We start from the raw sequence: 13,373 nt of genomic DNA on the forward strand, positions 1-13,373 counted from the left end.
TTTTACGCGAGGTTATGTAATCAAGAATTACGTATTGCCGGTATCTATATATTTTCGCTAGTATGTGCTTTGTTTTCGTAGCGACAAACTTTCATGATTGCAAGTTGATTTCCACTGAGTCAAATGTTTCGTTAGTTTTTCCTGGCGCCGTGGAGAACTTTGTTAAGAGTTTTTACTATCGAACTAGGTTGCACCACAAATTGTAAGTTAGTTTCTATTCCCTTTAGCTTTTCGTCGTAGGTCTTGTTGTTATTAAAATTGGACCTAGATATTTGAATTTATCATTTGTTTCTCAGTCGAATCCCACACACAATCAAACACGCAAATATCGACGAGTTTTTACATCGCAAGAGAAGTACATGTGGAAGATATTCAGTTTATATGTACATTCGCTTTATGGGGTTAGATGCCTAATTATCTATCTGCATTGGGCCTTTTTTTAAAACAAGCTCTGGCCTTACTTGAAGGTACTAAACAATAAGATTATTTATAAAACATTTTAAGCCTTATCCGAGGTTTGACATACAATGCACGCAGATATCTTACGATTTGTGTAGTATTTTTTCGACCTCCAGCGGCGAGAACGAGGAACAATACTAGCAAATATAAGCAAAATATCCGCTTATAATATCCGCTCGTATAATATGTTGGACCACGGAATAAGAGATTTATTATTATACTTTTATTTTACTTTTAGTATTTTGATTTTAGTATGTAAAATACATGCTACGGCCTTATCTGTACATCGTATCAATCGCATAAGGAGTATGCGAGTAAACGAAAAAAAATACGAACGATCTTTATGACCAGAACAAAATCCTGTCGAGCACAAAAATTAGCTTCCTTAAGTCAAACCTAAAACACAAAAACAGGAAAAAAAGTCTGGATCGTTCAGTGCAGCCACTTTGTTCCTCCGTATAATTGTCCTGTTCTACAATATAATACCGTGGTACGTTTTGTGTGTTCTCATGACCTAATTTGGTAAAATGTCATGATAGAAAGATTTGGAAACCAATCAACTGCATCTAATTATTATCTTCCATCGAACAGACGCAACCGAAATTGCGAGGAGGACAATGGCTTCTAAAGAACTTTTATGCTTTATTTTCGTATGTTTCTTTGCCTCGGTAACTGCTACATCCTGTACGAGCGACAGTGATTGTTCCTACAGTGAGTCCTGTTGTACGGATAAAGTCTGCAGAGAAAGATGTTACTTCTGTTCGTATGACTACCAGTGTGGAACGAGCGAGCAGTGCTGTAATAGCAAATGCATTAGTGATTCGTCTACTTGCTCCTGTTCGTACGACTTCCAGTGTGGATCGAGCAGGCAATGCTGCAACAGCAAATGCACCAGTAGTTTTCTTTCTTGTTCCTGTTCGTTCGACTCTGAATGTGACAGCGGCGAGAAGTGCTGTAAATATGATAGCAAATGCATCGACAACTGGTCTTCTTGTTCTTGTTCGTCCGATTACCAGTGTGGCACTGGAGAGGATTGTTGTAGGGGAGTGTGTTCTTCGTACTGTAGTTGGAGCGGCGGAGCTATTGCAGGCGCTGCAATCGGTACAATTATCTTCCTCGCCATCATCATCTCCATCGTATCCTGCCTCTGCTGTGCTTGCTGTCCGTACTACCGCTATCGTACACCTGGTGCTGTGGTTGTCACCCAACAGCCGCAACAACAGCTCGTCTCAACTCAAACACACATGATGACAACGCAGCAAGCACATCCTCCTCCGCCGATGAACTACAACCAGCCTCCTCCGGGTTACAATCCGCCTCCTCCAGGTTTCAATCAGGCTCCTCCGTCTTATCCAAGCTACCCACCGCCACCAAGCTAATATCCTGTACCGCCAGGACAAGGTCAAGCGGCACCGTTGCCGGCTGCATTTAACACTGAACAACCGAACAAGTTATAGCTAATGTAAACTAGTGCAAGCTAACTCATTCAATTAGAATAATGTTCCAGTGATTTGAGTAACCTTCGGTTTTTATTTCCATTTATAAAGATGTAGACGAGGTCTTACTAAAGATTCTTGATTGATTTGCACGCTGTATTTCATCTCACTATCGTCGTTCAAAGACAAGCAAAAAGTAGACATACGTTTCCTGTAGACAGGATTTTTGTAGGATATAGATGGGTTCGGCTATTAGCAACAATATTTATATTCTAGAATGATTAATGCATTCTTAAAAGTGTAGTCTCACTTTCAGTGTCGTATTAAACCGATCTGGCCGTATTTAACCCAGTCCATGCTTCCATTCCGCTTGATTGTGAAATGTGATCGTGTCGAATAGCAGTAAAATGGTAATCTCAATAACATATTTACACAGGTTAAAAATCTGTGTTATTAGCTCGGTTTTCTGTTATTGTAATTTGGCCGCTAACACATTTACAGACACCAGTATGATCTGGCTCATTCCTCTTCAGGGAGATTTGTTACCTTTTGATATTCTTCTTTTAGCTGATCGGATCTTTAGCAGATCCATCGACATCATATGCTGTATCGATGTCGAGTTGTATTTACATTTGTGTGTTGTCTCAATTTTGTGAATAATAATTTTTTTTTAATCCGCCGCCGTGTCCAACGTTCCGTTTGATATTCCGGTGACCAGTTCGCAAGTGAATTTTGAACTTTTGCTTTGTTCTTGTAAAGTTTCATCTGAGCTATTTATTGAGAAATTGGAGTTTGAGTTGTTTGCTTGAAACTAAACTGACGAGACATGTCAAGACCAAGCAGGTGGAAACATTTCTATACGGTTACTTTGGCTTTCAGTATTAAAATTCCATGTTTTTGTCGTGTTCGCTTTTCTCCGATGAAAGTTGACGAAACAGACTTTAATCAGCGAATACAAAGCGGTTAAAGTTCTGATTTTGTTTTGCTATATCGATGATTTTGCAAATGCAGACACTATCTTGTAGGGCTTTGTAAGACCCACACCTGCCTACTGCAGATAAAGACAAACTAAGATGTTTTACTCAACAGCGGCCAAGTTGAGTTGGCAGGGCTTTCAACGGTTGCAGGTATGCTTGTGAGGAACTAAAATGCAAAGAAAACTGCAAAATTTTACAATCATCTTCATAGAGTTCGCGTGATGTAATTACCATAATCCTATTTTAGCCGGCTGTGTTGATGTTTATAAGACGTTGATAAAGCATGTTGAATACCAAATAACCTTTACGATTTAAGGAGAAACGCTTCAGTCACTGTGACGAATCCGCGCCACAAAGGTGGGTGCCCCGTTTAACCCAGCTAAACGTAGAAGTTTCCAACCTCACGTAATTCGGTCTTCGCTCAGATCTTTCTTGACTCAGTTGTCTTCACTGGCTTACTGTCTAACAGAAGATAATCTTCTCCTTTTCCTTCAAGTTCTGCGCTTTAATTTCTTCGGCCAGCTTCTCGGCACACATGTGCTCCCCGACAAATGGATCTTTTGTCGTGTAAAGGAACGGTTTTGCTGAATGACTCTTCAGTGATTAAAACGTGCTCTGATCCGAACGAGTCTTGGTAACTTTCAAACCTTCACCGCCGGTGACCTTCTCTCAAAACAAAACCACCCCGTATCAAACCACCCAAATCCTTAAATACACATGGACGCAAGGTGCCCGAAAAGAATGAAGAAAACTATTTGATATACACAATAAAGGTTAATTACACAACAGTTTACACAAGTGAAGAATAAAAATTACGTAACAGATACAAATAATCACGAACTACACTGATCCTAAGAGAATAACAAAAATAATTTACATTTAATAAATAGATTCCTAACACTTCCATGACACCTCCCCCCTTAAATAGCTATTTTTTGGGGACATGGAAACACAAAAATAGTGCTTAATTAAAGATTACATTAATATACTGTAGAGCAATATGAGGTATTTACGCCCTACTAAGGGCATCTACGTTACAATTTTGCTTACCACTCTTATGTTCTATTTTTATGTCGTACTCCTGTAAGGTAATGCTCCACCTTAATAGTTTCCTACTCTTGTCGCGAACCTGATTTAACCACACAAGGGGATTGTGATCCGTTTGCAGCTTAAAAGTGCGGCCATATAAATAATAGCGAAATAGCTCTACAGCCCAAACAATTCCTAAACATTCTTTTTCTGTGGTAGACAACTTTTCCTCTCTAGGCTGTAACTTTCTACTAGCATATGCTATGGGGTGTTCCTCCCCGTCCTGATCTTTCTGACTTAAGATGGCCCCAAGACCTCTATTTGACGCATCTACTTGCAAAATGAACTCGTCATTCCAGTGTGGTGGCCTCAAAACAGGGGGAGTCTGCATTGCAACTTTCAAATCCTGAAAAGCTGATTCATGATTAGTACTCCATTGAACCTTAGAGGGATTTTTACCCTTAGTGAGGTCGGTAAGGACAGCAGCCCGTTCCGAAAAATTTGGGATAAATTTCCTATAATACCCGATTAAGCCAAGAAAAGATCTTACCTGCTTCTTAGTTTCTGGTCTGGGATATTCTTTAATGGCTTGAACCAAAGCTGTGCGGGGCTCAATTCTATCACCTCCAACTCTGTGACCAACAAAATCGACCGTTGACATCGCGATCTTACATTTGGACGGCCTAGCATTCAGTTTGCACTCTCGTAAACGTTGTAAAACCTGTTGGAGCTCAAAAAGGTGTTGGGGAAAAGATGTTGACGTGTCAACCTCGACATCATCAATGTAGGCATCTGCAAAATCTAACCCCTGCAAGACTTTCTCAGACATCATCCTCTGAAAGGATGCTGGAGCTGTTTTCATACCAAATGGCATAACTAAGAACTCATACAAGCCTTTGGTAGTAATAAATGCGGACTTTTCGATGGTAGAGGTCTCCAAGGGAATCTGCCAGTAACCTTTTGTGAGATCAATTGTACTAATGTACTTAGCAGAGGCAATCTTCTCAATCATACGTTCCATGGAGGGAATAGGATAAGCATCCATCTTTGTGACAGAATTCATTTTTCTGTAATCAACACACAGTCGTATTGTACCATCTGGTTTGGGAACAATGACAACAGGGGCCGTCCATGGACTAGTAGAATGGCGTATTATGCCCATTTCCAGCATATTTTCAATCTCTTTGTTAACCTCCTCCTCAAGTTTTTGAGGGACCTTATAAGGGGCGCACCTAATGGGTGGGGAATCACCCGTGTCGATTTTATGCACCGCTACATTGGTTAAATTTGGTTTTCCTGAAAATACATCAGAATACTCATGTAGCAAGTTTTTTACCTGTCGTCTTTGATCTTCCGTCAAATTATCAGAGATCACTACATCTTTACAAGTCTCATCGTGACCAAATGGGAAAACGTTGCTTTCGTGCGGCAGTGGCATCTCTGGGGACTCCGCCATTACTAAAGCAGCCATTTCATCACGGCTCTGCCATTTGCTAAGCAAATTAATGTGATAAGTGCGATGCTGTTTGTACATCTTGCCTGTATCAAGCTCATAATTCAATCCGTCCTCTAGTGCTCTAGTGACTTTGAAGGGTCCTTGCCATCTCATTTCTAATTTACTCCCAGGGGTGGGAAGCAAAACTAAGGCTTTGTCTCCAACTTCTAAGTGTCGTTTTGAACTATGAATATCATACAACCGTTTCTGCTTACCTTGGGCTTGCTTCAAGTTTTCTTGAACAACTTGTTGCATCGTTGCAAGTCTTCTTCGGATCTCAAGGACATGAGTTATCAGATTGTCTTCTAACGATGATCCTTCCGACCAAGTCTCCTTGATAACGGCGAGGGGTCCTCTCACCGTATGTCCATAAAGTAATTCAAAGGGCGAGTAACCAGTGGACTCACAAGGAATCTCTCTATAAGCAAAGAGTAAGTATGGGAGATACTTGTCCCAGGTTTGAACCCGCTCTCGAACAAACTTCCTCAGCATACTCTTTAAAGTGCCGTTGAAACGCTCCACTAACCCATTTGCCTGGGGGTGGTACACTGATGTCTTAATCTTAGTTATGCCTAATTGCTCATACAGCTGGGCCATAAGCTTACTCATGAAATTGGAGCCCTGGTCAGACACTATCTTATCGGGGATACCCACCCTAGAGAAATACTGAATCAATGCATCTGCGACCGCCTTTGAGCTCGTTGACCGTAAAGGAATGGCCTCTGGGTATCGTGTAGCATAATCTACGATTGTTAAAATGTACCTGTAACCCGTTGTTGTCCTGGGTAATTCTCCTACAATGTCGATGGCAATTTTCTTAAAGGGTTCAGTAACAATATCTACAGGCCTCAAGGGTGCCCTTTTTGACTTCAGCTTCCTGGCTACCACCTGACATTGCGGGCAAGTTGCGCAATATTTGCGAACATCAAAGCTTAGACCAGGCCAGAAAAAATGTGCGGTTATGCGTTCAACTGTCTTCTTGCTACCCATATGACCTGACAAGGGGATTGTGTGACCAACACGCAGGATTTCATTCCTATAGGATTCTGGTACTACAATTCGATCAACAAACCTTGTTCCATTATGTTCTTCGGGAAGATATTTACGGTGCATCAGGAGGTCGTTAGTGAAGAAGTACCCATCCGATTCTTGTGGTGCCATTTTGGATGATTCCTTGCGTACTTTCTCGAGAGTCACGTCTGACTTCTGATCCGCTATCAGCTGGTTTCTGTCTCTATCTAGGATGTTTACTGGAGGTTTAACTTTACTAGGTTCTATTATCAAAGTATCACTCTCAGGATTCTTCTTACTTGTCTCTTCCTGTACCATGCCCTCAAATAACCTTTGCAAATCTCCTTCCTCTGGAGCTTCAGGCTTTATTTCTTTCTTCGCTAAACTCTTGACGGCGAGTGAATTTTCCCTGTCAATTAGCTCGTCTGCTTTCAATTGGGCTTCTTGTAATGCTTTCTGTCTCCTAGTCATCACGAAGGCCTCATCTCCACCAATGTCATCAGCTAGAACATTTCTCTCCCATTGGTCCAAAACATTTTGTCTCGACAGTGTTCTTCCAAAAGACGACCTGCCAAGTAAGCAATCTACGGGTAGCCTCTCCAACACTCCTACTAATTCTACGTGTTTACCTTCTTTGCTGTCAAATTCAACGTTTGCAAGTGGGACTGTAAGACGTTCTCCCGCAGCTGTTAATACTGTGATATTCTCCCCTGTGAAGGCTGTATTGTTTACATATCTTTTCTGGACTAGAGTCCTAGTACAACCAGAATCAATGACCATTTCTGCAAATTTCCCGTTTATTTTACCTCTAAGATTGCAAGAAGGGAACTGAGATTGTTCTGACGTTAGGGGTGTCATACACAGGAGGTATCCCTGTGAAGGCTTCCCACGGCCCTTTCCACAGTTGAACGACATGTGACCTGGTTTACCACATTTGTAACATTTAATTTCAGGCCTCGTGGTTCTACGGGCTGGAGGGGAGGATGGTTTGGAGGGTCTTACATGGTATTGGTCTTGTTTCTGTTCAGACAATAAGTTATCCGCCTTAACCTCTGGCCTCTTCTTTTTCCCAAATTTCTCATAACTAGCGGTTGACATATACTTACCATCAACAAGTGGCCCTTTCCTAGATTGAACATGTAAATTAGCAAGGTTGCCAAGTTCTTCAGCAGTTTTGGGCTTTTGCTCCTTTAACCAAGCTCTAAGCTCAGGACTTACCGCATCAAGAAGTCGCTCCATCAATACCTGTTCAATTATCTTATCCGCATCACCAGTAGCCTCGGCAACAGCTATCCAGCGGCTGAGATACCTTCGGGTTCTGTTTCCCCACTGGACGAAGTCCTCGTCGGGCTTTTTCTCTGAGGTTCGAAACCTATATCTATAGTGATCTGCGGTTAACTGGTAGGCTTTAATAATGCTTGCCTTACTCTCGTGGTAATCCTGGCATGCAGGGTCTGGGATTTCTAAATAAATAGACTTAGCCTTTTCAGTGAGCTTGGGTACTAAATTACCAACCCATTCCCCCTCGGGTAAGAATTGCGCCCTTGCAGTCATTTCAAAAATCCGGAAAAAATCATCTATATCTTCACTCTCCCTCATTTCCCTGATTTTGATAAACTTGGGCCTTTTAACCTCATTGTCACTTACCTGTTTCCTTTCAAACTCCCTTATAGCAAATTCTTCCTTTTCAGCTCTAAGGTTTCTGAGTCTCTCCTCCTCTCGTACCAAACGCCTTTCTTCTTCTTGGGCTTTTTGAGTTTCAAACTCCCTTCTCTCCCTCTCTAATTCCCTTTCAGCCTGACGCCTTTCTCTCTCCACCTCCCTTTCTAACTCCCTCATTTCTCTGTGTTCCTGACTAATTCTCTTCCGTAGTTCTAACATCTGCAGCTCACGCTCTTGTAACTGTAATCTCTGCTCAAAACTAAGACCAGTCTCCAAAGTTTCCTCCGCAAGGTTTTCTTCTGGTGCATCGAAACTCTGACCTATGCGATCTGAAGTTCTGAGTTTGCTCGCTAAAGTCTTAACACCATCCTTAGGAGAAAAATGAATACCTCGTTTGATAGCCTCAGCTCTAAGATCTTTAAGGACCCAGGAATCATAGCCGATCGCTGCAGTAGCCATATTAAATAATCGTATACTATTACCTTGCGTGTCTCCTGTTGAGCTGTTTATGTAAACTGTTAAGGAGCGATCCCACTCCTGACACCAAAAATATGTGACGAATCCGCGCCACAAAGGTGGGTGCCCCGTTTAACCCAGCTAAACGTAGAAGTTTCCAACCTCACGTAATTCGGTCTTCGCTCAGATCTTTCTTGACTCAGTTGTCTTCACTGGCTTACTGTCTAACAGAAGATAATCTTCTCCTTTTCCTTCAAGTTCTGCGCTTTAATTTCTTCGGCCAGCTTCTCGGCACACATGTGCTCCCCGACAAATGGATCTTTTGTCGTGTAAAGGAACGGTTTTGCTGAATGACTCTTCAGTGATTAAAACGTGCTCTGATCCGAACGAGTCTTGGTAACTTTCAAACCTTCACCGCCGGTGACCTTCTCTCAAAACAAAACCACCCCGTATCAAACCACCCAAATCCTTAAATACACATGGACGCAAGGTGCCCGAAAAGAATGAAGAAAACTATTTGATATACACAATAAAGGTTAATTACACAACAGTTTACACAAGTGAAGAATAAAAATTACGTAACAGATACAAATAATCACGAACTACACTGATCCTAAGAGAATAACAAAAATAATTTACATTTAATAAATAGATTCCTAACACTTCCATGACAGTCACTCAGAATTCAACCTTTTAGGTGTTTGTTAAATGAATATGGTCCTAACTCCTGACATAATTTTCAATAGAATTGAAGGTAAGCAAATGGCTTTGTAAAACTCTAAATCTCAGATAGGCTCCAACCTCTGAGTTTCCATGTTCCCGTGACATAATCCTAATTCGAAAGCGTTCTTTCCTGACTATACCGTAACTCAAAATCGCTCTGAATTAACTAGTTTCGTTTTGGTATTCATCCATTACAAGAATAAATAAGACTGGACACAATTCTGTCAGCACTTGTTAGGAAATTTAGATAAGAACTATTAGTTATCTAAAACGGAATAAGAACGAACTGGGAGAGCTTGGCCTCCTAATGAAAAAACACCCGCCGCGCCACGACTAACGCTAAAAAAAGCTCCATACAATTCCTTCGAATTTTATTATAAGGAATTATATGAATCTCTCTGGGATACTTACAGTGCAAGTACTGTGTCTCATGTTACTTTCCGACCTTATTTTTGGAAAAATGGCACACATATCGTAAAATCAAAAATTAAGTCGAAAATTGATGCAATAAGAATTACTTTTTTCTTAATTCTCGAACGAAAAAATTTCAAGACGTTCTTGATGATTTTCAGTCTTTGTTTGAGGGGTGTTTTAAGTGAGTTACAACTCTACTGTACACAAAAAGTTTGATTGCTAGTGCGCAACATTGAAACATTCCTTGTCAATAAGGTTAGAAGGGAAATCTGCTGTTTGCGTACCATAGAAATCCAAGCAAAAATGGCTGCGAATTGGCCGCAGTCTAAAACCCGCAGTTGGGGTTTGACACTTCCTCAGCTTTAGTTTCGTTCCTTCGCGTGATCCCTTTATACGGGTATTTTGGATTCGCACATAAACTCTAAACCGCTTGAGTACGGCGACTAAAAAATCTTTATGTAGCTAGAATTCACGGAGGAACACGCTCGTGTTTTTGTGTTGGAACCTAACAGTCTTTGACGACCAGTATGGTTGGATTTCGATCGAACTGTTGCTAACGTAACCTATAGGTCGTGTTTATCAAGTTATCGTCTATCATGCCTTAAATAAACGGACCAGCCTGATTTTGTTAGACCTGTGGTTGCTTCACTGCAGTTTCCTCGCGTCCCTTTATTAACCGGTGAAGGCGGCCACTACAGTCAAAGACTACGAATTCCTCACAGAGAAAAACATGGATTCGCAAAAACACTACCAAGTTCAACAAAGGGACACTGGGATCAGACTGACACCAGAAGGGTTTCGCTTTCAACCAAGCAACTTTGGACAGATGCAAAATACTACGCCAGCAGAATTTCTGATTAAACCAAGTTTCGGAGTCACTCCAAATACCACACCGGAAGAAAATGTCGCCTCAGCAGGAATCGGGGTTAGTGTCTTCCCCTTTGTTTCGTCGGAAAACACATCGACACGTCCAATAATAGTTGAAATTTCGTCCAGTGAACTCACTGACATTCATTCCGAGAACAACACTAGGTCCAGGACTCTCACGGCCAAGGGCAGAGAGTTTCAAAGCGGCTTGAAGAAAACCGCCGCGCTGTCCAAAGATCGTGAACTACTCCAAACTAAGTAGTTTCACTATAGTCAAGACACAATTAAAATTAAAAATGAAATCACTGTTATTTCAAAGAAAGTAAGTGATGCATTACGATTATTTAATGAAAGGATAGAGCTTTCAATGGACCCAACTGAAAATCAGCATGCTACACAAAAGCAAGCCTTCTTGCTGGGTACATGGAAGTCTGTTCATGCCGCAGCGCTAAACGAAATAAAGAAGTCTCAAGTGGACAATGGCTCTGTATGCTCTAAAGAATCTCGTCATTTGCGAAGGTCTAGCGTATCGAGTAGAAGTTCATGCAGAGACACAATCATAAACATAAGAGCTAAAAGAGTGGCCTTGGAAGATAAATTGAAGTTTTCAGCAGCCATCGCAGAACAGGAGAAAAAACTGGAACAGCTTAAGCTTCAAGAGAAACTAGGAGAAGCCCAGGCACAGGAGGCTGTGCATGAAAAAGCTCTGGAAGAAGATGACAAAGAGGACGACTCTCCATCCCCAATGCTGCCAACCAGACAGTACGATCCTATCAACGCCTTCTTGAGTGACAACGCTGAAGAGTTAACTTTAACACCAGAAGCTGATCCTTCAGTATCAAAGAATTCCCAACTAGTTCCGACTGTGAGTGCTCCTTCAATGTTTACGTCACCACCTAAGTTCGCCGTCTCTACATCATAAACTTCTCAGCTCACTATCTGTGCAGAATCACAGACCTCAGCAGCTCCTTCAAGCAAGAAACCTAAAGACACTATCTATTTTAGTACACACACTAGCTCTAGCTCTGGAACACGGGCTCCTTTAACCTACACAACGTCTTTTACAACCAACTCTGTTTTCTCGAACACTCACGCTAGTTAGTATGGGAACGCGGGTTTCCTCAAATTATACGATATCCTCTTCAGACTGCCCAGTTCATACAACCACTAACAAAAAGGTTAACTTTGGATCAAACGTGCCATCTATTTTCGCCACACCCCGAGGCTTTGCGGAAATTGCCCGGCTTTTATTCCGTTACCCGTCCGGTCCACACCGTTCCATCGCAAGATTACTTGCTAGTTTTCAGTGACACGCTGGCCAAAATGACACTGCTGCATCGTCTGCCCCAAGCTAAACCAGAGGTCTTTAAGGGAAACGAACAAGATCAAACAAAATTCTTTCTGTGGGAGAACGCAATAGATAGTTTCATCAATTCAGAACCCGTCCCAGCCACACAGAAACTGCACTTGTCGTACCAATATTTAGATGGAAGAGCCAAAAGAGTTGTCGAACAACTCCAGTACCTTGCACAAGACCCAGAAAACGCATACAAGCACGTACAATTCTCAAAGAACGCTTTGGTCATCCTGCGATTATCAGTGCCAGCTTTGCCTAGCACACTGGCCGAAGATTCGTCCTAATGATGTGTCTGCATTAGAAGAATTTAGTGACTTTCTATACCACGTTCAGATTGCAAGTCAGCACGTGAGCGGTCTAGGAGTTCTCAATTACCAATCGCAGATCCAAAGCTTCGTTGAGAAACTTCCTGGTTGGTTCAAGAACAAGTGGTCAGACAAATAATGATAATAATAATAATTCAATATTTATATTGCGCAAATTGACATGTGGATATGATCAAATGCGCATCACAACACTTTCGGGGGACTTTGGCCAGTCTGCATCAGCAGTTTACAAACAATCGAAGGAAACTTATTTGAAGATACCCCTTCACCCCAATTCCCAGTAGACAGGCCGGACCGCATCACAGTAATCTCGTGAGTGGGTTCTTTAACGTCCCCTGCCTGACCAAATTAACTAATTAATAGATGCACGAAACGGGACCAACGGTTTATTCTTTCTTATCCGAGAAGACTAGAATGTCTATCCATTTCTTATTAAAGAAAGGTAGCGCATTCTCCCCAGTTATTTTAAGACCTTGAGTGCGGATCCGGGTGGGGATCGACCTCGACCTCCCGCACAAAAGTCCAGCGCTCTAACCAATTGAGCTAGCCGAGAAGCGAATCGGTGACAAAGTGCTGCAATTTCAAAAAGGCAATGGTAAAGATGCTTTCCCCTCCTTTAAAGATTCTGTGCAGGAAGTTCGCTATCAGTCGGAGCAGATAAACATACCTCAGATCGCTGTCACTTCAGGAACAAGCGGCTCAACACAGTCTAAGAGTTTCAACCGCACATCCTGTAAACGATCAGCAAATAGCGCCTTAATCAGCACCCCTGGCACAGAACTTTACGTCGAAGTGTCCTCGCAAGTCGACCTAAATCAGGCGTCGAGTGTTCTTGCAGCTGAAGCTCAGCAACGAGACCCCATCAACTATCCGGAACTTAACACCTTTTGCTTCTATCACAAGATGAAATCTCATGCTATGAGTGACTGTGAACAGCTTCAGAAGCTAAGCTATGAGCAACGCAAAGATTTCTTGTTGAAGAACAGAATCTGCCCAAAATAGCTCAGTTCTAACGAACATGTCGCAAAAGACTGCAAACACACAAGTTGGAATGCAAGATTTGTAAACAGAAGCATGCCACTACACTGCTCGACCAAACCAGACACAAGTTGAGAAGAAAGATACCAGTCAGGCCAGCTCCGCCTGTTTTCAAGTTTGCGG

At 41.9% G+C, this 13,373-nt stretch overlaps 1 protein-coding gene and 1 pseudogene across 3 annotated transcripts; one reads left to right on the top strand and one right to left on the bottom strand.

Moving 5' to 3' along the window:
- The first annotated feature begins 956 nt into the window (after positions 1–956).
- Positions 957–2,574, top strand: LOC148720386 (uncharacterized; annotated as a pseudogene).
- A 645-nt stretch (positions 2,575–3,219) lies between these two features.
- Positions 3,220–9,170, bottom strand: LOC148720387 (uncharacterized). 3 transcript variants are annotated; one of them, XM_088739461.1, is made up of 2 exons: positions 8,552–9,168; positions 3,220–8,438 (listed from the first exon to the last, which is right to left on the bottom strand). In XM_088739461.1, exon 2 carries the CDS (start codon positions 8,286–8,288, stop codon positions 3,882–3,884), a length of 4,407 nt encoding a protein of 1,468 aa, XP_088595587.1. In that variant the 5' UTR covers positions 8,289–8,438; positions 8,552–9,168; the 3' UTR covers positions 3,220–3,881. The 3 variants fall into 3 exon arrangements, with proteins under 3 accessions (XP_088595587.1, XP_088595588.1, XP_088595589.1); XM_088739462.1 differs by having other exon boundaries at positions 3,221–5,814; positions 6,469–9,168; XM_088739463.1 differs by having other exon boundaries at positions 4,394–4,533; positions 5,238–9,170.
- Positions 9,171–13,373: the final 4,203 nt, after the last annotated feature.

The sequence above is a fragment of the Stylophora pistillata genome, chromosome 11 (genome assembly GCF_964205215.1).
Source record: "Stylophora pistillata chromosome 11, jaStyPist1.2, whole genome shotgun sequence".
In the NCBI taxonomy this organism is placed as follows: Eukaryota; Metazoa; Cnidaria; class Anthozoa; order Scleractinia; family Pocilloporidae; genus Stylophora; species Stylophora pistillata.